General features: G+C 35.8%; 1 protein-coding gene across 4 annotated transcripts in view; it reads left to right on the top strand.

Moving 5' to 3' along the window:
• LOC105217115 (protein sprint) overlaps positions 1-25,864 on the top strand; it is a 444,786-nt gene that overhangs the window by 141,044 nt on the left and 277,878 nt on the right. For all 4 annotated transcript variants that reach the window (XM_054232307.1, XM_054232306.1, XM_054232305.1 and 1 more), the window contains one exon: positions 77-1,389. In XM_054232307.1, coding sequence (XP_054088282.1) covers positions 77-1,389 — 1,313 coding nt within the window. The remainder of the gene's footprint in view (positions 1-76; positions 1,390-25,864) is intronic.

The raw sequence follows: 25,864 nt of genomic DNA, 5'->3' as shown, positions 1-25,864 counted from the left end.
ACCTAATACTGTTATTATATTTAAGTTCCTCAATTTGCAACATTACTAATTTACCGACACTAACGTTCTCTTGCAGCTGCTTAGCTCGCTGGCAACGGACTTGGATATTATGCTCAATGACCTGCGCTCATCGCCAGGGTCGAGACTACTGCCGCCCACACATCATTTACATCAGCGCAGCGCTTCCAACTCATCAACTGCCTCATCACCGTTGACTGTAGGCGGCGCAGGTGGTGGTGGCAATGCGGGTAGCGGTGGCAGTGGAGTTGATGGCACCGGACAAACGACAACCGGTTATCTGCACAGCGCTTTGCGCAGCAACCACAACAATCAATTTAGCCAACAACAAGCGACGAATGCACAGCGACAAACATTTCACGTGCAATCGGAAAAGCGACAACAACAACAGTCTAAGCAAGCAGCCAAAGTGCAAATCATACCAGCTGCGGCCACAACAACAATAACAACGACGACGGCAGCTATATCGTCCATACCACAACGTTATAATCGCTATCAATACCACAATCAACAACAACAACAGCAGCAACCGCATAAGCCAGCGCAAACGCATCGTTGTTGCGCCTCGGCGGCAAATGCTTGCAATCAGGCGAAAAATCGCAATGCAACAACAACAAAAACCGGAATTGTTGCGTCTAAGGTAACAACTGCAGCCTCAGCGCCAAAGGTAGCTAAAACACAAACGACAACAACAACTACAATAACGAACAGCACAACACGTTATCAGCAGCAGCGCCACAATCCACATGCCACAAACAGGTTGCACACAGCCACCACCGCTACCATCGGCAGCGCCACAGCGACAAGCGTTGGTCGCCAAACGACCACCAGCAGCGCCGATGGCAGCACCAGCGGATGTAAATTGACGGCAATAGCCGGAAATGTTGCGCCACTTGCCGATGAGACCGCCGCCGCCGTTGCAACCCATTGCAGTGGTCTGTCCGCCGAGGTGCGGCGCATAGAGAAACTGCCTTTGTGGTCGTATCAGCACAAACAGTTGCAACAACCTCAAAGGTTGCAAGTGCAATTGTTGCAACAACAACGCGCCACTAAAGCTATAGCTGTCATGCATACAGCGGCGGCAAAAACCACGGCTTCCACGTCGCTGGCGGGCAGCAAAGTAGATGCGGTCAGTAGGCCGCTTCATTTGGTTGGCGGCGGATCGTCAAGCGGAAGCGTCATTAACGGTGGTGGTCCGTATGGTGCGTCCACACGTGTTGGTGTGGCAAGTGCAGCAACTACTACCAGCGTTACAACCCTCACAACAGCACAAGTGTTGGACTATACACGCGTCGATGGATATGGCACAAGTGGTGGCGCCGGCGACGCCTTCCGATTGAACTGGCTGCAGCCAGCGACAATATATTTTGGGTGAGTACCAGCGAATAGTCTTATGACTTCATATTTTCAACTTGTATTTACTTAGCGCCTCTCTATGTGCAGCCTCTCCTTTGAAATAAGGTTTCCACAGCTTAGGCGAGTAGTTGCGAAGTAAAGTTTGCTCTCGTGAACTTTTAGATGAACTCTTGAAAATACTCCTCTGATACTTGATGGAAAGTTTTCGAGAAATATTTATAGTCTCTTATCTTTTCTGGAAAAAAATATGCCTATGGCAACTGAGCCTAAAGTTCTTGAGCAAAAACTTCTCGAAATACCTTATTTCTTCAGATTTTATAAATACAATAAAGAAATCTAAAAGGCCCTCTCGTGGAAGCGATAAAGCTCATATTAATGATTTACAAAAGCTGACCCTTTGTTTTAATTTTGAAGCATAAGTCTCATAAGACTGTTTTTGCGACACTTCAAGTTCAAGCCGTCAAGATCTTATCATACATTAGCTATTTCTTTCTGAACCTTACTGTTGATTAGATGAGACCTCCATTTAAATTTTAAATCCAGTCTAAACAGCTATAAAATAGTTTTCGAAGGTACAATTATTTTACCAATGATCTTAAGTTTTCTTAAATTTTCCTCGAAGCTTCCTAATTGAATTGCATTATTTTACCCAATCGAAATTTCCTAGGGATTATATATAATTATTTTTTTAATTTATAAGCTAAGTAACACCTAAGTACAGACCATTTTATATGGGGATCTTGGTAGTTAAGAGAACCATTTTCCAAGGTGTGTGGAAGTTTTTAAATTCAGTCAATTAGGGGAGATATGTTCCATAGATATCTAGATAGTTTGGAAAATCAAAAAATAATTTAAATTGTCAGCATATTAATATCGAATGTAACTATATATCAAGATACTTCGGTATAATACCAGAAGACTGAAATAACAAATCGTCGGAGGGGCTCTACAGTAAATCAGTGAAGTCCATCTTCGGGTTATAACCTGTTATTGAAAGAGTAAGATGTGGCTGAGATTATATTTAACAAAAAAAAAAATTCTGACAAGAAATTATCTCTAAAGGTGTCTTTAGCGATTTTCTGCCGAATTATATTTCGTAAATGTAGTCGAATTATGGAACCATAATGATAAGTAAGAGCTAAGGTGTTGATATTCTGCTATCGTGGCCTCCAATCTAAGAAGTTGGTGATCGAATAAGACTATTTTGTGCAGCTTAAACAAGAAATAATAGTATCAAACCAAACTACATATTTTTCAGAAAATTTTCTCAGAGATAGTACTTTAATGCTTACAGGTTGTTCTGTGTCTGTGTGTACTAAAAATTGAAAAGTGTCCGACAAATATTTTCCTTTCTGTATATCCTCTTTATGCCATAAGTTTTTTTGTCTATAAAAATATATTTTTAGCTCAGGGCCACATTTTATTATCGCATGCTAAAACCCAGCAAAGCAAATAACATTCATGTAGAATGTATTTAAAAATGCCAAGAATATTATTGCATGCTGGCTCTGCAATTACTTTATTGCCAAGTTCGAATCGACTTAAAGTTCTCCACAGCAAAAATGTGCAAATCTTCCAATTAAACTGTTGAATCCTGTCAACGTGTCCGACGGCTTGAAGGCACTTCCCTGCCTGCATATTCGTATGTACCGTACGTGCAACACGAAAAATATCACAAATGATTATTGCACACCTATGCTGCAGCACGTACACTACTCTACTCTGCTAGAATGCTTCAATACTAGACAGACTGGACTTTGGTAGTGTCTGCTTTTATGTATTAGTGATGTAAGTTTTTCGATACCGAAATGTTCGGGATTGTCAAATTTCTGCATAAAACGTTCACCAGAAAATTCGTAATGGCTTCTTCCTTTCAGGATCCCGATATTAGCCTCAGGATTTCGATTATCACATCTTGCTACATCTGAGTTCAAATTCAAGCGTTAATAGACAATATTGGATATTACAGATCTAATTTATATGGAGGTTTAAAAAACTGTTTAGCGCTATTATACTAAGAATCGGGGTTTGTTGTTGAATAACTTGTGTGATTTAAAATATTAGAAAACTGAAATTATCTATTGATTTCTATTTCTATTGAAATTGCTTTTTTATTTATACACATATTTTCTATTAAAAAAATCACGAAAATTTCGGTATTAAACTCAAATATTTTTGGGGAATAAAAATTTATAGAATTATGCAATTTGCATTTACATTTTATTATAGCGTATTAAAGTAAAAATCCCAAAAACAACGGGATTCTTGCAAAATAATTTTCGGGATTAAAAATGTACAACCTTGAATTGACAACCCTAACTAATATATACATACATCTTTACTTTATATTTGTGTAGTGATGTCCTTTATGTGCATTGTTGCTGGTCATTTACTTTTTATTGCCATTGGAGCAACTTTTGCTCGCGCTTGCAGCTGGCAGCTTCATCGAATAGCTATAAATGCTGGACTATAAGTTTCTAAATGCAATTTTTATGAGCAAATATGTGAGCTTTTCTATTTTTGCGTTTGAATATACGTACCCGTTTGTATTTGTTGTTTTTGCGCTTGTGTCTGCTTGTCTTCGCTATTATGCGGGCGGATTTCTTAATTTTATAGTTACTGCAGTGTACCTCAATACCGCCACCACTCTTTAATTTCGATTCTTATCCCTTAACAATTTTTCTGCTACCAGGCCCCTCGAAGCTTTGCGCTGCTTTATTGGTTTTCGTGCTTTTGAATTTTTTATAAGCGGTATTTACACGTATTCCCTTCATGCGAATACGAGACATATGGAACTACTGTTGTTGCTATTATTTTCCATCATAATTGCACAATATGTTGTTGCAAGCGATCTTTTATGTTAGGAGACACTGACATGTGAGCTTCCCTTCATGAACTGTCTAGCCTAGTTTGTTGTTGTTATTATTAGTTCAATAGTTGTGTCTGTATTTATTGTATTCACATTTGTTACTGGTCAGTCTCAAATTCTTCAACTTCAACTTCCTCCCTTTTACACTTCGTCTACTCACTCACTCTCGGTCTTCTTCTTTCTATACATTTGCTTTCACGCTTGAAATCCTTAAGCTGACATGTCACAGTTACATTTAGTCATAACCCTCTCACATCACATTTAAAGCTGACACCACCATCTAAGCGCATACCTTTATTGATTGCAGTTCCAGTCGTTCATTTAACGGTTTCGGTCTCCAGTTAACCAATGAAGACGACCACAAGTCGTGAGTGGCTTGTGAACTATATGTCCCTACATGTGCAATTATTATTTTTGATTTATTCACTGCAGTGAACTTGCAGTGAGAGAGGTCTTCTGTTTCTCTTCCCGAACTAGTTTTGATGAAGCCCATTTTGAACTAGTTGGTATGAACTAGTTGATATTCTGAAAAAGAACTATTCTTAAAAAAGTTTTGAGTTGAAACTTAAGAAGTATATGAGCTGCTGGTACATTCTGTTTTACCGCTAGTTAAATCTTGGGAACTAAATGATCCCTCAAATTAGTCCGACGAAGCATTCATCACTGTCATTAACGGCTGTCAGGTCTATGTAACTGGTCTCAAGCTTAGCCTAAGTCTTTTACTAAAGCTAGGACGAAAGGATGTATTGTTCGTGAATTTCTTGGAATCGCTAAAACCAATTCCTCAAAGCTAAAAATAGAGAAATTTGGACTCACTTTAACAAGACCAGTTTAAAAATAGCTGATTCTCATGTAGTTTTCTCTACAGCCACAAACGGGCGCTCATTTCCACTTTATCCTACAAATCCACAGTTATCTATTTGGCGCACCGTCATCCATTGGTTAGTTACAAACCACATATTTGTTTTTCTGAATTTTGCACTTTTGGCTGCAATAAAATTTATCGCAGCGGAAGTGCTTGAAGTTCAGTTTGTATTATCACATCACGACACATTGTTTTTGGAGTTTTTGTATTTTTTTTTGGCACTCAACCCCGTTACTGGCTTCGTTAACGTGTGCCAAAAAGTTTTGCTTCCAATCAACTATTTGCCCAGTGATTGCTTAGTCGGTCCGACCAGTTAACTGTACATTATATTCGAACAAATATTACAGACATACATACATATATACATTTATAATTCAACTGGTATCTTGTTGTCATCCTTCTGCACATTCTCCTTTGCTGCCATAAAAGCGCAAATATTTATTCTTCCACCAGTGGATTTTCGCTTTGATGACACTTTGGCAGGAAATACCCGCATTGTATGGACGGATTGCTGTTGATTTTAATTAGTACTCAGTTTTGATGAACTAATTTTGGCATGGTGGACATGAATGTTAACGGTGAATTATTGCTTTCGCAGTGCAAAGGGTCAATATTTGTTCTAATATGTGATCACTTTTTGAAATTTGTATATACAAATATGCATGTGTCCAAAATTGTATTTTGAACATATTGGATTTATAATTGTCTTGCTTTAAACGGTCTAAAGAATTTTTGAATAAAAAAAAGGCAAACAAAGTAAAAGACCATGAACTTGTAAACCTGAATTACTTTTGACTCCATTTTAAAGACATCATCTTCGAATCAAGTGTCGAGAAGCTGAAACAAGTGGATTTTTTTATCTTTTAAAGTAATCATTTCTATATGTAATTAACCTTTTATCAGACGTTTTCAAATTTTCAATAGCTACAGAGTAACTAGCCAAGAGGCGAACTAGTAAAGCTCTATAAATGGATGTATGGAATTGAGTAGATTCTATGGAAGATCCTCAATTGTACTTGTTGAAAATACTGGACTCACTGACTGCGTAAAATAAAAATTATCTAACGAACTGCTGTCAAACAGTGCAGCGATTTTGCGCAGAAGACCCTATTGATTAGTGGACCCTGAAGAAAAGCAAGTTACAATTTTACAAATATGATTTCTCTCATGAGAGAACTGTAATTTCCCATATTAATTAAAGAAAGAACCAATATTGATCAGTCTCATTGTGAGGAGTTGTTAACGGTTCCATAGTTCCATTACCAACAAAGACGTAAGCTCGTCAAGATCAGTAGTGGTAGAATCATCCATAAAATATCAGCATATATAAAATCGAAATTGTATGTATGTAATTGGCGTTGAATCGTTTAGCCAGTTATAGCCGAATCGATGAGAGCGCACCACTCCTCTCTTTCCTTCGCTGTTCGGCGCCAGTTGGAGATTCCAAGTGTAACCAGGTCGCTCTCCACATGGTCCCTCCAACGGAGTGGAGGCCTTCCCCTTCCTCGGCTTCCTCCGGCGGGTACTGCATCGAACACATTCAGAGCTGGAGTGTTTTCGTCCATTCGGACAACATGACCTAGCCAGCGTAGCCTCTGTCTTTTTATTCGCTGAACTATGTCAATGTCGTCGTATAACTCGTACAGCTCATCGTTCTATCGTCTGCAGTATTCGCCGTTGCCAATGTTCTGAGGACCATAAATCTTGCGCAAAAATTTCCTCTCGAAAAGTCCTAGTGTCGTCTCATCTCATGTTGACATCGTCCAAGCTTCTGCACCATAAAGCAGGGTGCAGAGTTTGATTTTGGTTCGTCGAGAGAGGACTTTACTTTTCAATTGCCTACTCAGTCCAAAGTAGCACATGTTGGCAAGAGTGATTCTGCGCTGGATTTCGAGGCTGACATTGTTCGTGTTGTTGATACTGGTTCCCAGGTATACGAAATTATCTACGACCTCGAAGTTATGTCTGTCAACATTGACGTGGGAGCCAAGACGCGAATTCTCCGACTATTTGCTTGATGACAGGAGATATTTCGTCTTGTCCTCATTCACTTCCAGACCCACTCTTATAGAAGATTGTACCTTCTCTATTTAGCTCTGCAGCTCTGAAACCTCGTTTGGTATCGAACGGCTCGGAGAAGTCCTTCCCAATCATGACGGAGCTTTTGGTGTTGTTCAACGTCAACTTACACAGCCGTATTAGTTTTGCGGGGATACCAAACTCAGACATCGCAGCGTAAAGGCAACTCCTTTTCGTGCTGTCTATCCTCTTTTCACGGAAACTATGTTCTAACTTTATTGGAGCTTTTGGAAACACTTTTGTATGAGACATGAAAAGTGGACCATAGTTCTCTTTCTCCTATAGTCTTTACATCAATGAAAAATTGTAAGAGTCTATTTAAACTGTGACCTTTTTGATACTTTTCAAGGTCCCATCCCGAAGCTGATTTCAGTCTTATTGCTGATGTAAATATTTATTCGCTACCAAATCACTTTTACTAAAATATATCCCTGAAAATGATGAGATGAAAATAAGTTCAAACAAGTTCATAAATGTTTATGATATCTAGATACTTATGTCTATAAATATCGATTTGTATAATTGCAATGTTTTTTTGTTTTTTTGTAACCAAACCAACCGCAGCACTCATTATCTTTCGCATTCAGCAATTATTGGTGAGCAATGCGTACATAGTATGTGTAGCCAACCAAGCCAGTCCGACCGCCAATCGAACGACCTAGTTACATTTTACTCAAATTATTATTATTGATATTATTGTTGTTATATGTTATTATCTAATGGTGTCACTTGTCACACCATCGAGCAAGTGAGTAAATGTGTAGCAAGCGCGTATTGCATTACAGCTCTGCTGAGTATAACATTTCAATTAAACAAAGTGACAGGAAATCCTTTCCAATCGAAAAAAAAAATATTTAAAAAAATGAAATAACTTCATAGAGAAAAAGTAGTGGAAATAACTTGGCTGCAGTGAAGTGCAAAAATGTTAAAATGTATAAAAAGTGTATATACTGGTATGTTGTATTACACATAGTATCATATAGGTTGGTTCATATATTAGATTTTATAAGCAAATATTGGTCTAAAGAGAGCACGACAAATCAGTCTTTCTGAGAGGGAGATGTCGAGCATAAAATACAGTGATCTTTAAATATCTTCGATGATAGAAACACACGTTCTTCAAGGCAGGAGGAAACACAGCTGAAATTGAAATATCTTAAAGAAGAGTATTTAAAATCGACTTAGTCATGATGTGAGAACAGCATTACTGCCGAAAACAATTTTAGAGTGAGAGCTAGTAAGGTGATACTAGATGGTGTATAAGACTTGACTGCCTTTTCTCATTTGAAATGATCTAAAATGTCAGACGAGAAGGTCTGAGAAACTGTTAACATACTTGAAACCCGACGGAATAATCTAAAACAGGAGACGAGATCTGAAGTTTTATGTTTAAATCTTAAAGGCTCTATAAGGTATCCTTCTCCAAAAGGTTTAAAGACTAGGTGACTCAGAATATATTGAATGGACTTAGAGTTCAAAAATACTATTCCTGTAGGGGCTGTTTTGCGATGCGCAACCAACCGCCTTAAGCTAAAGATCATGTTTTCAATTCTCGGTCACAAATAATGGTTTATGGTTAACCTTTCGAATATGTCGCGATCAAAAAAAAAAAAACGAAATATCCAATGATGTCAGATAGAACACAAGATAGACCATCCGTTTTGATTTCTAGTGGACGAGAAGTTTTTCACCTTCGAAATTGTCAATATTTCTAAAGAGAGTTAAGTTCAGAGAAAGCAAAAGCTTTCACTGTCGTATAACTAAAAACACCATATGATGATATTTGGACCACCCTGTGCATGTACTTATATGCATATGTTTATTTCTACAAAAACGTAACTGTCACTTAATTAGACACACTACTCACTTGTCAAGCGTTAAAAATATGCAGCCGCTTTGGATTACTTGAGTTTCTGTGGCTCTGCGCTGTCGAAGAGTCGCGCTCGTATTGAGAGTTGCACATTGTGGCGTTGATTGCTTCACTGAATGCTTGGTTGGTCAGTTGGCTTGTTGTTGATTACGTTCCTCAAGGCATTGCATATTGTTGTTGTTGTAACGGGCGCGTGTAAATTACAATAAACCAGTTTTGGGCATAATTGACGCCTATAAATGACAATTTGACACGAGATGACAAAAAATGGAAGTCGGTCAAATAAATGCCAGTCGGTGATAGATGCAAGAAAAACGCATAAAATTCGCAAACGTTTCAATAAAAAGTTGCCACTTAATTAAAAATTAATGAAAACACTTTATTTTGAGCTATTTTAATTATCGCGATTAACTTACGATCACTCAGAAAATGTTGTTGCGACTAGAAAACCACTCAAAAGCTTCCTTTTTGGTACTAATGTAGGAACCTGATTGAACAAAAGTAAAAAAATACAGCATAAGGTATATCGGGCTGCCGACATTTCTGTCAAGGAACTGGCATGCTTTATAGCTCTGGATCAATTTATACTTTTAATAAGACCAACTTTAGGCGAAATTCGTGTGTAACCGAGCATTTTATACTTTCAAAATTTGGGAGACTGAAAGGCAGAAATGAAGTAGAAATGAGGTAGAAATGAAGAAAAAGTCAAGCAAATGGATGAAATTCACTATATTAGGGCGTTTTACCATAAAAATTATATATAATCCGGTATATATCGGTTTCACCATACCGTTATATTATACTAGTTGATTAGCAATAATTAAAATTTACCATTTTTAATAAATTTCGAAATATCGTTTAGACAAAGGTGAAGTAAAAGGCATTTCACACAGTGCCTTAATTGAGTTAATTAGCAAACATTTTTGCACATGTTTTAAGTAAAGTAGACAATTTACTAATTAACAAAATTATATATGTAACGCATTCCGGATGATTTCTAATTTGTAGCCAAGGAAGAATAAGGAGAAACATAACAATTTGTATGAATTATGAGCTCTTTCCCTAATTGTGTTGTAATTTGTAAATTTCATCAAAATTATTGTACCAACTCCAACAAGTAAATAATTGATTACAAATTTGAGTAACTAATGTAATAATGACGAATATATTATACCTATAAGACTCATACGTATATATAAGACCTAGTTACAGACATTTATTTACCTAATTATTCAGGTATTATGTAACTACTGTGTGCAGAAGTAAAATTAGCACAAATGACGCAATCGAGTCGGAAGCATGCAAAGTTATTTGATATAACGAGAGTTTTCAAAAAAACTCAAGCTTTGCTGACTTTAGAAATTCGAACAAAAGCAACGCGCCCAAAAATAATAAAAAAAAAATTAAATATTTACATGGAATGGTGTTGGAAAGTGACAGCGCAAATGTAGATCAATCAGCAAAATTAATGAAAAGCGCTAAAGAAATGAGCGCATAGAAGAAATATGCGACTAAAAATGCAAAAAAATGTGAAACAGTAGACATATGTATATGCAGATATGTATATATGTATTTATAGATGTAAGTAAATATTTTTATTATGACAGCGACAAATGAAACGATTTTGCCGAACTATGTCAGTTGTTAGTGGGTGTCTGAATAAGGTAATCTATAAATATAGATATTTTTGTTTGTAGGTATACACCATATATAACACTTATCACACATAATACATTGTTGCCACATGTATATATTTTATGAAATAAAAGTTTTGTTATTATTTGTAGAACAGTATTCAATAAAAAGGTTTTATATCCATTTTTTTTGAAAATACCTTATTTCAAGAAGCTGCCCCACCATTTTTTTAAATTTATTTTGCCATTGTAACTAGTTAATTTAATACAAACTAACGAACAATTTGTTTTGCTAATTGTTTCATATAAATAAATTAAGGATGCTCTGCTTGTATATAGCGGAGAGTCTGGCTACTGCATGAAGTGGTGCAGCCTTTTGCGTTTTAGTCTTTCTTTCCATTCGCTTTGAGCGACAAGAGCAGAGGTTTCAGTGTACACATGGTGTGAAAATCTTTCCATGTGAGATTTGGCATATTTATGGATTGCTACGGCAACTAAATCAATCCCGAGATCGCGTTCAAGGTCATGACTGCGAATGTACCATGGTGCATTGACGGCACATCTTAGGATTTTGTTTTGAAATCGTTGGATTTGTGCAATTGTATTAGGACTTGGATAGAGTCGAGTTTCTGCCCAATAGCCAATACATATTTCTGTATTTTATTTCTAATTCTTCTGTTTTCTTTTTAACATGTGCGCTCCATCTAAGTTTTGTTTCTAATGTTATACCCAAATATTTCGCAGTATTGTGATTGGTATTTGTACACCGTTTATGTACAGTGGCATATATCTAATATTATTGTAAGTGAAATCCACATGAACGGACTTATTTTCATTTAATTTTATTCGCCATTTGGATGTCCATTCATATATTTTGTTTAAATGTTGTTGCAAGTTGACAATTGATGCAGTTTGCGTTCTTCCGACAGACAAAACAGCAGTGTCATCTGCAAATGCTGCTATAGTGCAATTGCCATCGTTAGGTAGATCACACGTAAAAAGTAGGTAGAGGATGGGACCTAACACGCTGCCCTGAGGAACACCGGCTTCTAATTCCTTTAAGTCGGAGTACATATCTCCATGTTTAATTCGAAAAAAGCGGTCCGAAAGATATGATTTTAAAATATTATAAAATACTGTTGGAAAAAACATCTTAATTTTTTTAGGAGTCCGCCATGACAGAATTGAAATAATTATTTGAAATGAAATAAAATATTAAAAAATTAGTAACATTTTTAAATTTTTTTAAATTTCCAAGGTTTACGTTTGATAATAATTCAGAACACGATTGCCACCTTTTAGTAACTAATATATTCCGGAGTATAAAAAAAATGGTTTTTATGCGTGTAAATTGGTACTTCTAAATGTTTTTCAAGACTCGCATTTACGTGTAATTATACTCTCGCAACAAAAGTTGCTAAGAGAGTATTATAGTTTTGTCCACATAACGTTTGTTTATAAGTCCTAAAACTAAACGAGTTAGAGTTAGTCCGTCTGTCCGTCCGTGCAAGCAGTAACTTGAGTAAAAATTGAGATATCTTAATGAAACTTGGAACACGTGTTCCTTGGCACCATAAGAAGGTTAAGTTCGAAAATGGGCGGGCAGGGCCACCCCCACAAAATGGCAATGAAAATTGACATTTGGTACAAAGGATTGTTCTAGGAAAGGGAATATTTGGATGTAATTTTTTTGGGAAAATGGACGTGGCCCCGCCCCCTGCTATGTTTTTTGTATATATCTCGTAAACTACTAAAGCTATATCAACGAAACTCTCAGGAGTCGTTTTTTAGGCATTTCCTTATATAGTCCAAAAATGGAGGAAATCGGATTATAACCACGCCCACCTCCCATACAAAGGTTACGTTGAAAACTACTAAAAATGCTCTAATTCAGTAAGGAAAACCAACATAAGCCTTAAATTTCGCTATAAAGCAGGTACAGAAGAGCTGCACTCAAAATGGTATAAAAAATTTTAAATGAGCGTGGTTCCGCCCACTTATGGGTCAAAAACCAAATCTCCGAAACTACTCGACCGATTTCAATGAAATTCGGTTTGTAACATTTTCCTTGCATCCCAATGATATGTTGTGAAAATAGGCTACATCGGTTCACAACCACGCCTACTTCCTATATACCAGAACTTTGAAGTCGCTCTGTATCGTTTACTTTACAATATATAAAGTAAGCACTAGTGAAGATATCGGAACAGAACTTTGTATTACTGCATTTATAGTGTGGAACCTTCTTTCTAAAAATCGAAATCGGACCATAAGTTATTAAGGTCCCATATCTCGAATATGAAAACTTCGGTGCTTCTAACAAATTTTTTAAGTCTCTCAAATATTTTCAAGAAATTCGGAGAGAATATTTATAACAATATGTTCTAATAATATTTCTCCGTGCCAAAAATGGGTGAAATCGGGTCATTACTTCACCTGGCTCCCAAATACCAATTATTAGTGTTTCCAACTTTCAATGGATTTTCATACCATATATATGACGAATATGTGGGTCAAATTGTGTAGTATATTAACAAAATTAAATAAATAAATTGCGAGAGTATAAAATGTTCGGTCACAACCGAACTTAGCCTTTCCTTACTTGTTTTGATTAGGGTTTCCACCTTTCGTCTATTACTAAAAATAATTATGGAATTGCTACCTAATGCCCAATAAATATCGTACCGAAGGTTCGAAATGGAGTTTCCTGCCATATTACGTAACTATATTTATAGGTATTCTACCAAAATTTTCATGTGACATCTGCGACTACAACAAATTCTCCCAAAGTTCATTACTTTTATGAAAAAAATATTTTTCTAATCAAAAACCTCTCAATTAGCTTGCATAAATATGACCACTTTGATTTAAGTGAACTCAGTTTTTGCAAACAAAATAGTAACTCATAAATTAACCAGCAAATATTTAACACTCATTCAATTATGTGCAATTTGGTCATTTATATTCTACTCACAAAAGCTAGTTCCACTACTTCGAGTATTTACTTCTCACAATCAGCTGGTTTTTAATTGCCAAACGATTACAACAGTTAATTTGTTCTACTCCGCGACTCGCTATTAATTATACGCTGGTGTTAATAAATTAGTTTGTGACACGTTTTAATTATTTCTGTATCGATTACCAGTTTATTTGCATATTCATTCAATTAGGCGCATATGGTTTTCAATAAACTTTAGTTGTAAATGTCAATGTTTGTTTCAAGAAATTTAAAATTATATTTATGATAACTTGTTTTTTTCACAGAGAGGTATTAAGGCTTCGAAATATATGTAAACCGTTATATTTTCTTATTAACCTTAAGCCAAAAATTTAATTTACTATTTGAATTCTACTTTTTACCAACAGGATTTCAGTTTAACTTAGTAATTAACGTTTGTAATTGCATTACTTATGAATTTAAAATTTTACCAAACCTCTGTAACGTTAAAATTCTTCAATGCTAAGTACGGTGAGAAACTATGTAGTAGTCCGAAAGTTATTACGTAGCGTAAAGATCAGTTAGTAATTGCAAACCAATTGATTACGTCATTTTAGCCAGTACAGCTTAACGCACCCACAATTCCTCTTGCCTAATAGCGATTACAGCTGAACGAATTCACTGTTAAATAACTGAAATTTTCCGCTTTAAAGTTATCACTTACTGCATTATTTGATTACCCATTTTCATGCTCATATAATTACTAAGTACTGTGTACTCTCCATTAACCCAGTGGCAATAGACAAACTCTTGCGGTTATTAAAAAACAATTAACTACTGTAATTGAAACACTTTTCCGACACAAAGTAATTAGTGGTTTGTAAAAATCGTTGTGAATTTCGAAAGTGGCACTCGACAAATACAAATTTATACTAACGCATCGCATATACAGCACATTGCATTACTTATATACAAAGTATTTCTACACACATTGGTTGCGAGTATTAGATAACGGTGTAGTTGCATCGGCATTGCGTCGTTTGCATTTAAACGCAGCCGATCAACATTAAATCGTCCGTTTAGCCAGTGGGCCAATGGCCAATTGTCCAAATCCTCAACTGGCAATTAACCGTCGGCGATTGTAATAAAAAATTACTCATACTCATAAATATCAAATGTAACAGTATATTGTTGCGCACAGTGGTATGAAAAGCGGTAAAGCGCTTGAAAAAATGAAGTTGTTGCGTAATTGAGATAAGAAATAATAGGAAAAAAATTACAATAATTAAAAATCGAATACATTAAATAATAAATATAAATATAAATATAAATATAAATATAAATATAAATATAAATATAAATATAAATATAAATATAAATATAAATATAAATATAAATATAAATATAAATATAAATATAAATATAAATATAAATATAAATATAAATATAAATATAAATATAAATATTAATATAAATATAAATAGTATGTCACTATGCTTCTTTTGCTACTTTGCTTCCGCCGTTTTTTTGTAAATTTAAGTTTTTTTTTTGTAAAAAACGGTCACAAATGTCGATGAGCCTCAGCCGCACTTTTCTTGGAATTAAAAAAGAAAAGCAAAATTTCCCGCAAATGTCGAGAATTCGGCTCAAAAAGAGACATTTTCAGTTGAGAATAAGATCTCTACAAATATTTAGTTGGGTTAATGTTGACACAAATGTCCAAGATCGATATAAAAAAATCGATTTAATCGACCATTGCTTGACCCTAGATACATCTATTGGAAAACGGCGGAAGCAAAGTTGTAGATCTAATATAAATATAAATATTCCCTCTCATTGTAATCGCTTGGGTACAGAAAAAAAAGATACTGAATACCTATTGTACTCACTTGGTTTAAAAAAAAAGATATTTTTCTGTACCCATGCGAATACAATGGGAGTAAGTGGATTAATTACTATATGTCTTGCGTGAAATCTTCCCTGATTTGTTCCCTATCGATGAGCTGCCAAGCTTCCGGTGAGTTATTTATAAGGCAATAAATGAATTTGAAAATGAAAAAAAGTTCTCAAATCTTTCGAAAATAGTATATTCTTGAGACATTTGTGTAAAGTACTAGGTTAAAATTGTTCTATTAGGAGAATGGATCCTCTTTCAAATACTCTTAATTATACGTTTTGTCCCCTTAATAAATTATGTTTGCTACATAAAATATTTATTTAAAAATTCACGTAAGATTCTTGGAGTTGGTTTCGACCTCTTCGGTTTTGTTAAATGAAAAAGTTTCTGGAATAAGATGTGCCTTAGACGGTAATTAATTCCTGATCCAAGCATTTTTTTATTTTTTCTTCAACCTTTTTGTTCAATTTAGTTAAGAATTTGTTATCATAGATATGTCTGCCACCTTCGAAGAAACAAATCTTTATTTCATTTTATATTTTGAGATCTCTACTTCCTAGTAACTTATGTAGAACTAGTCGCGAGTGCGGTAATTAATATATTTGACTCTGGGGAATTCTCAAATGCGTTATTTTATTTTATATTTTATGTGTATATCATGTGCGTAAAGCTTTCTGAGGGAGTCAAAATCTCTTAATGAAGCCACAATGCGATTTTAATGAGGACAACATTCCAGCTACGGAAAGAACTCAACCTCAATATCATTTGGAACTATTCTCTTTTAAAAACCGATCTTTTGGTTTCATAGCTTCTTTACACCAGTTAGAGTCCTTCAAACAGTCCGTATACTTTATTAGGAAACTCTACTGAAGAACCTAAAAATACATTATATATAATGCTAGTCCCAAAATATGATGCGGCTGACACTTATGACATGTGACACACTATCACCAGTCGACGCACAGACGCGCTTAATTTCTATATATACTTGCATATGCAAATATTATAAGTGTGTAAGTGTGTGGTAACAGTGTGCAACATGTGACTTTTGACAGCTTGCGTTGCACAAATATTTACAGCGTATAGCTGGAGCAGCCTCCACAAACATTGCCGGGTACACAGGCAAACAACCAACGAATGGACACGCTGTTGAAAAAAGCTACAACGCGCATGCGCGCAGTTAAATTCAAACTAACTGCTGCCAAAGTAAATTGCAGGCTTGTATTGATCATATGCATAATGTATGCCAACGGCAGTCTGTCATTGTAAACACAAATAAAAATCGCTCCTACAAAATTGTCAATGCAAATGCGCTTTGTCGCTGCAACACATCATTGTGTCTGCGTATTTATTGTCGGCACAATGGTAGTAAGTTTAACTAGAGGGTGTTTCGTGTTGAGCGCTGTGTTAATTTCTTCTTTGCAAAAATTGCTAAAAGCTAAAGGAAGAGGAACATTCATGATTAGAGCATGTTCTATCGATGTTGAAGACACTATTGGGACTTGCACTTTTCGTGCGAAATAAGCACTGAACCAGACAGACTCGATAGATAGATATTTAGTCGAGAATAATTCTTATATAATGTTAGAATAAGTCAAGCATTATATAAGAATTTGTTAAAAATTTTAAACTTTCTAGCCAAAACACCAAATTTTTCCTGCTCTCTGTTATTATGACACGAAAGATCATAAAAAGCTCTTTGCTAATATGATAAATAAAATATGAAAACCTTCGTAATAATAATGGTCTTTTACTCGCTGAATCAAATTGCATTAAGGCTAATTTTACAGCCGGAAGCTTTAATATTTTTGTTACTATGCCAGTAAAGCTTTTGAAAAAGGATATGTCAATATGGCACTATAATTGCATTTTGAGCTTATGAGAAATTATGTCATTTCGGTAAAAGAGACAACGAATAACATTTCGAAAGTAGAACGAGTACTCTACAGCTTTTTTATAAGTTTAACGGACATAAGAGATATACTTTAAGACAACTTCATCATTGTTCAGGAAATTTCTATTCAAGAATTATTTCCATGTCTTATCATCCAATCACATAAATTATGTCTCAGTATTTCAGAATTTGAAAAAACCTCTTTCATCAAACATTCGGAGATGGTTCAAGCCCTATATTTGTGGAATAAAAACGAAATTATATACTCAAATTGCAAAAGCTCTACCAAATATGAGTTATAATGAGTTTTACTACTTCGCGATCGGATTGAATTTATTTATGAGCTAATATTCTAACTGTCGCTATATCTTTGATATAAAAATTTTTAAAGTTTCGGGCGTGTTCAGAAACTTATTCATATAACGAGCCTGCATGCGCCACCCTTTACCCATCGTATACAATCGAAAGGCAATGCAAATTACCTGAGCACAAAAGCTCATGGTATATAACCGCTCTCAACTGTCATACCGACAAGCACAAGTATTCGCGTGCACTCGCTTTCGATACGCGATATGACAAATGCATCTTTGAGCGCACCGTGCCACAACAGTTTGTATGATTTACTTGCCTTTTCGCCACATTTATATAATGGACTTGTATTTGTGCCATATATGTGGTATTGTTATAGCTGATATTGTTGTTGTTGTCTAATTTTAAACCGTTGTTTACCTGCTTATTTGTGTCACTTACAACTGTCAATTAGTGTCAAACTTTAATTTTTATTGTCATCGCATTGACAAGTCAGCCGCCATGTGAGCTAATAGATATACTCGTGTGTATTTATTTATTGACTATTTGTTGCTTTGTTGTAAGCAAACGAAAAAAAGCGTCTACAAATATATCTTGTTGGTGGCAAAACATTTGTACACATTGATTGCATGCTGTTGCACCCCAGCAGTGCTAAGTTGGTTAGTAAGTAACGTGCAACACTTTCGATTTGTCATTCTCAGCCAGCGGCTCATTTGCCATTCGCCGTTGTTGTTGTGTATACATGTGTATAGTATGTGAAATATGTATACATTGTTTGGAGAATGGCTTTTGGCCGCGTTCGCAGAAAAAGTGGCGCAATTTCAATGCAAAATAAAGTGTTGCAGCTGCAAATTTGTGTTGCAACATGAATGGCCGTAAAGTCAGAGCTAAAGGTATTGTTACTTAAAAACTCATTATTGAATTGTTCTTTTATGGTCAGCCATTTATTTTCCTACAATAGCAAACTAGTTGAGTTATTAAGCCCTAAGGGACCATAGAATTGCCTTTTTTGGTAAAATATTTAAAGAAATTTATATATTTAAAAAAGTCGGTAGTTTGATTTTATAATACGCATATATTAGGACGCACCATTTGAGATCCTGTAGCAATCCTCAAAGTACCTAGTAAATTATATTTTGCGATACTAATTTCATTGCTTATTTACCATCGTGAATACCAGCGCTACGAAAGAGCGTCTAACTCATCACGAACCACGAGAACTAGCTATTTTTCCAACTGTTTTATTCATTACCAGGGTCTTTCGAACTCTACCCGAAAAAGGGTCTTCCAAGTCCGATCAACCCTTCTATAATAATTTTAAGTCTTGAGTTTGGGTATATTTTTATATGAATGGCTTGCAACAAAACCTGTTTCATATGTGGTCTATCAATAAGTGAATCAAATCTTTAGATAATTTTGATTAAAATTTAAAACTTAAAAAATATCTTACATTTTCCACCAAAGTTCAAGTGTTTATAAATACAACCACCAACCCAGACCATCAACAGTTCCCAGACAGTCAGTTCTACTGTAAAATCGGCAACATTCCTCAAAAATATTTATGGAATGTTTTATGCCGCTACAACGACCAAACCGAAATCTCAATTTTTTACATCGAAGAATGTGGATTAGATATTCGAAGTATATATTTAACAGATATAAAGTCTCATCACAGATCTTCTCAGGAACGTTGAGTTTTAATTATTGATCTTCTTACTATGACAATTAGTCTTACATTTTTTCGAAGACATGTTACGCCTCTTCCAATTCCATTAGATGAACTCACTGAAGATTTTTCTTAAGACTTATGTATTTTTGTCCTCTTCGATCTGAGATCGTGAAAGCGGTCTATAGACCAAAGTCCATAAAAACTGACCTGAACTCATATCCATTGACCAAAACAGAATAATAATATGTTCATTACTCTATTTAGGCTGGTTAAAACCGGCCGGAAGTAATTTTGTTGACTCAGTCGGGAAAGAACATATAATAAAAATAAAAAATCGACGATTTCCCAGATCCAGTTAACAAATATCCGATTCGAGTTACACTGACTTCACTATTATTTTGGACCATATTTTATATTTTGAAAAGTTAAGGTACTCTTGCTTCTTCAATGATCAATATGCTCATGGTTTAAGACGTTCTAGCTCAATTATTTACTTGAGTGGAAGAAAAGCTACCTCTATCCATCTCGTAGAAGTTATAACATACATACGTAGGTATGCCCGAATTATTTAAGCCACTAATTGAATATTCACAATATCAACACTCATCAAGTGTCTTTCCATATATTATATTCTTATGACAGCAGAAATATTTATTAGAATCAAAACTCCTGCAACTCCTCCGCGTTTATTTTTTCCCAAAATAGTTCTGTTGTCATCACTACATTCCACGAACATCACTTTTGCCTCGCACACCCACTTTTTGCATTTGCTGGGAACACTATCTGTTATTGTTTGCTTTTCAACTCAGAAAGCTCAGCAGAATTTGCAACTTTAGTATTTCAGAAGGTTACACCCAGCAATTCACAAACTGTCACTTTAACAACGACACACCCGAGCGACCACTCAGACCAGGCTATGCAAGCACTGTCACTGTCAACTGATTTAGCACTGTGGCAGCCCATTAGCTGCACCGCAATAATGCGAAATGGGAATTTTATTGTTACAACGAGTTGAACTATTTTAATGGGATGCACAAGTAAATGAGCGAGGGTTTTAGCTTTTCATAGTAAAACTTCAGCTGTTTTTGTGGCAGGCAAGTGTGGGGTTTAATGAGCGTAAAATGACAAACTTAAGCAAGGGTTGTGCTGATAACCGTTTACGCTGATAATGAATAAGGCTATGTTGTGGTCGTTAACTATGCATTCGAGAGAAGTGTGAGATTCCGTTTTAGGAGGGCTAAGGCATATAATTAACACTAAGTTGGCTATCTAATGTGATGGATAAATTAAAAAATAGACCATATCTTAGTATGGAAATATTTTGTATAATCTTGATGCGATACCCTCTTATTTCATTAGTTAGCCTTGAGTTACTATTTATCAAGTACCTACATTACTCAGACCTCTTCAGTTAGTGCCGAGATGCATCTGGAATTCGGTGAACAACAATTTGAAAATACCGTGAGTTTTACTAGGTTAGGACTTCTAACTAGAAAAAATCGAGGCTCGATTAGGGTGAGGATCATTACTCTTTCTAAGATTCAAAAACTATAAAATATTGTTAGTCCATCTGTTCTTCGTCGGCGGACTTGCAAGTGAAATACGTTAATATTTGTATCTTAGAATGGCCAATGACGGTTAACTGAGAAAATAGTGTATCAAATTATCTTATAAACAGTAAAGGCCGGTTAGAAAGGTTAAATCTTAGCTAGATTGGACGACATTTTTTCTATTTTAAAAGGTTATCCATCTCTATAAGCTCTTTTATTATATTAGCGTTTACTGATGAGGCTAAAATCTCGCTGAAAGCCTTAGGAATATGAGCATTCTTTTACACTCAATTTAGGCTTTGTCATTAAACTCCTTCAGAGGCTAATGAAATCAATACTTAACTGATAATGCGCGCTTGGTTCACTGACTTAGTTGTAAGGCCTTTTAAAAACTGAAATACTGATTCGAATATAGTACAATTATCTGAAACTTTTAGCTTCTAATTCGAATACCTGATAATAGAGGTCTATAAGGTGTCTTTGTTCAATAAGCTCTCTCTTCATATTTAAAACAAAAATATATTGGCTTAAATTAGCAAGGATATGTAATGTGATGTATATACTACTGTCTTTGCCATTCCAAAAAAAAAATTAACATTCGCTAGAATTAACCACTCAATTTTTCTCAAATCACCGCAGATTTACGCGAGCGATAAGACAGTTGAGACAATCTTGCTTAATTTAATCGCATTCATTTGACAGCAACAACAAAACAACAACAGTAAATGAAATGTCGCTCGCGAGTAAACATATTACGAGATCAAACATCAATTACAAAACCTTGCAGCCAGGCGCTGCAAATGTCCAATTCAAATGCAATACGACCCCTCACACAAGCGCACAAGCGCATAAATACTTCACACATGCGTCTAAGCCTGAGAGCAGCGCCACCAAACCGGCTGGCTATTTTAGCCCTGCAAAACCATTTCTAATCCACAAATCTGCAGGAGCATTAGTGTGTTTGTGATCCTGTGTGTATTTTAAAACGATCACCGGCGGTGGTGCCACCGAAAATATGGGCAATTACTTGAGTAATTATACTCCCTGGCGTACAATTACGTTAAGTGAAAAATTATACGATTGTAACGGTGGTGGAACGATTGTTGGTAGGCTGCCGGTAATGGTGATCAATGAATAATTTTCGATATAGGGTGATGCAATAAGGTTTTCAGAATAATACAGAAATAAGCAAATTCATATAGTGATACTCACTTGAAAAATTCGTTCGTTACGGATCGGCTCTTCTAAAGGATTTATCAACTAATTCTCAGGAGGATTCGAATAATCTACGGTTTTAACAAAACAATAAATAATATTTAGTTTTTATTAGATCCACTTTACTATCTTTATAACCCTGTTTTCTTGGTACCCAAGCAGCAGTCGATGTGATACTTACATTCTAGGAGTCTCAGATGCGACCACCTTGTTTCTAAGATCAATAGATATATCCTTTTTAGATTCTCAGATATCCTTCTTTTAAAAGTGAAGAAAAACATATAAATCTGTAGGAACCTCTGTGAGGTTGCCGTCACCAATAACTGAAATGGCAATGAACTCGACTTCTCTTACAATTCAAGTATCGTAGCAACCGAAGAGGTAAAGTACCTTAAACTGTATTTCCACATCACCACACATTTTTAATAATGGCGGGTTCTTATAATATATCTTCCATATGAAACCAAGCTCGTTTATTCACAAGAGATAAGGCCTCAATACTTTACTTTTAGAAGATTGATCCTGTAACTACGAGGGAATTTTGGATCGTTCCCTTCTTGAAAATCGCTGTTGTAGTTGTTATAACAATTTAAAACATTCCTCAAAAAGAATTGACAATCTTCAGGCGAATAGAAAACCGTATTTGTTCCAGTTATTGTTAAAACCAATGATTGCCGGAACGACAGAAAGTATATAATACAATATGCGACGGATATAGATTATCATATTAAGATCCAATATGACATATATAGAATACTCAAGACTTTTAGGATCATATTTAATCAAAATTCGCTGTAGAAATGAGAAGGATCCTTTGGCAAAGACCGATTTTAAGAAATAGTTGGAAGTCTTATGGGTATTGATTATCATATTAAGATTCAATATGACATATATAGAATACTCAAGAATTGTAGGATCATATTTAATTAAAATTCGATGTAGAAATGAGAAGGATCCTTTGACAAAGACCGATATTAAGAAATAGTTGGATAGTCTTATGGATATTCTTCCCAAGTAATGATGATTAGCAGCATTTTACTCGAAATATTTAATCCACCGGAGTTTTACAGCACCGTTCTTATACAAAGTTCAAAACCTTAGTCGATAAAATTGTTCGAAAATCTAAAAAATCATTCTGAACTGATAGCGTATGTGGTGGATGGTACATTAAAATTATATTCCGTTAATAAGAACTAAGATCGAGATTTTTCTTTTAAATTGGTGTAAATTTATAAAAGTTCTATTATGTTGGACTTGGACCTTACCGGTGCCTTAGATTACACAGAAGGTTATATATAGCAAACTTTTTATAAAACCCATTGGGAACTCTCTTATCATTCTACACCCGAAGTTAATACGGTACCTCACTTAACCTTATAAAGAAACCTATACTCCTAACACCCATTATGGTTGCATGTACATAAGTCGAGCTCTAGCGCAAAGTAATTAATGCCTGCCTAAAAAGTACACGCAAGCCCGTCGATCGCTTACAATCTACACGTCGATCAGTCGATATATTATTGGCATTGCGCTCGGTAGACGTTCGTTGGTCTGCGCGCCTTCGTGTGGTTACCGATTCGTTTATCAATCAATTAAAAACGATTTATGAACATGTGCCCGCATGTGGCGCACAGGCTTGAGTGGCAACTGTAATAAAATACGCAAAGTGCGCATGCGCATGCGCCACCGCAACCACAACCACAACGGCAGCCACAACCGCGCGCATGTCAAGAATGTGCGGTCATTTGCCAGCTGCTGCCAAACGAAAATAATTTCTTCAATTTTTTGCTTTGCTACACTTCAGTGCCGCACAGTAGTGTCGCAACATGGTTTTGCCATTTTGCCACTACAACACTGTGCTACAGCTGTGTGGCATGTTGTTGTTTTGATTGCGGTTGCGTTGTTGGTAATCCAATACCACTTGATGTGCGGCGCTTGGCTTTGCAGGTTTTGTGGGTTACTGGTTTAATGATACTTTTCGGTAGTGTTATGTGTGCAACAAGGATTTCCTGCATAAATCAACGTTGTTGGAAGTTCAATAATTTTACAGCATATTGAATTGCAACAACATAAAAAGCATTAATGGTTGCACTTGATGGTGTGGCGTCATAAAGGAAATCGCTTTGTTGCAATCGCTGCGAAAAGTGTGTAAATTTCACGAACTCTGATTAATGACACATGTGACATGAGTCAATGCTGATTTGAGTTGACTTGAAGTAACACGAGTAGTGTTTGTTTGAAGGCTTTCTGATATTTTTGGCATGCCAAATTAATTAAATTTGTTTGTGTAAATATCAATTTCCGTTATGCCATTACTACCATTTCTCGGGCCGTGAGTCACTTAGCCAAGCCCATGGAATGAGCATTTTTTCGAGTTTTGGTGCGACTCATATGCCATTTATATAATATGGCAATCTTAATTTTCTGTCACTTTTCAGATCAAACAAGCACCTCAGAGTGTTCTCTCTGGTTTCTATGACATCTACAATCTACGATTTCATTATTTTTAACAAAGATAATCAAAGTATTTTTCTAGATTTTCGTTAAAACCTTCACATTAATATCTCCAGTAGATGAAGAAAATGGGATCAAAATGTATTTAATCAAGGGAACTACTAAGAAATGTGACGATTATAGCCGAATCTAGTTGAGCGCGCCATTCACCCTAGTTTCTATTTGGCGCCAATTGTAGATACCAAGTGCAGACAGGTTATTTTCCACCTGGTCTTTCAAACGGAGTGAAGGTCTTCCTATTCCTCTGCTTCCACCAGCGGGTACTGCATGAAACACTTTCAAAGCTGGATCGATGTTTCATAGGAACAACATGACCTAACCAGTGTAGCCGTTGTTTTTTTATTCGCTGAACTATGTCTATGTCGTCGTATAACTCGTACTGCTCATCGTTATATCGTCTGCGGTATTCGCCGTTGCCAATGTTCAAAGGATCATAAATCTTGCGCAAAACATTTCTCTTGAAAACCCCAAGAGTCGTCTCATCGGTTGTTGCCATCGTCCACGCTTCAGCGCCATACATCACGACGGGAATAATGAGCGACTTGTAGAGTTTGGTTTTTGTTCGTCGAGAGGACTCTACTTTTCAATTGCCTACTCAGTCCAAAATAGCACCTGTTGGCAAGAGTGATTCTGCGTTCGATTTCGAGACTGACATTGTTGGTGTTGTTAATGCTGTTTTCCAGATAAACGAAATTATCAACAACTTCAAAGTTACGACTGTCAAAAGTGATGTGGGAGCTACGACGCGAGTAAAATGAGGAAAATTCGAACATGAAATTATATTTTATTTGTAATGAGCTAAGTCTTGATTACGACCTCTAGTCTTTGGTGTCCGTTGTCTTTCCCTCTGATTATGAAGGCGTTGGAAACTCTCAGAGTTCGACGCCGCTGTGCACACTTGTCTCAAGCGCGTATTTGGAAGGTTTTGAAATTTTGTTAAGCAAGCAGCTGCGAGCCCTCATTGATTGATTATCTGGCACGCTATTGCGATGCGAAGAGAATGACTTGCAAGACGATTTTCAGTTTCAGATTAAGATTATCCATCACGGAGTCTTTTTGATACCCTCACCTGGGAACTATGTCCAGAAAGTTTAGATTATAGCAATACATATAGCCTATGTTACCTGAATGTAGCTTTCCAATGGTGAAAGAATTTTTGAAATCAGCAGAATAGTTTTAGAGTTTAT

The sequence above is a fragment of the Zeugodacus cucurbitae genome, chromosome 5 (genome assembly GCF_028554725.1).
Source record: "Zeugodacus cucurbitae isolate PBARC_wt_2022May chromosome 5, idZeuCucr1.2, whole genome shotgun sequence".
Classification (NCBI taxonomy): domain Eukaryota; kingdom Metazoa; phylum Arthropoda; class Insecta; order Diptera; family Tephritidae; genus Zeugodacus; species Zeugodacus cucurbitae.
This window is presented reverse-complemented; position numbering and strand designations above follow the sequence as displayed.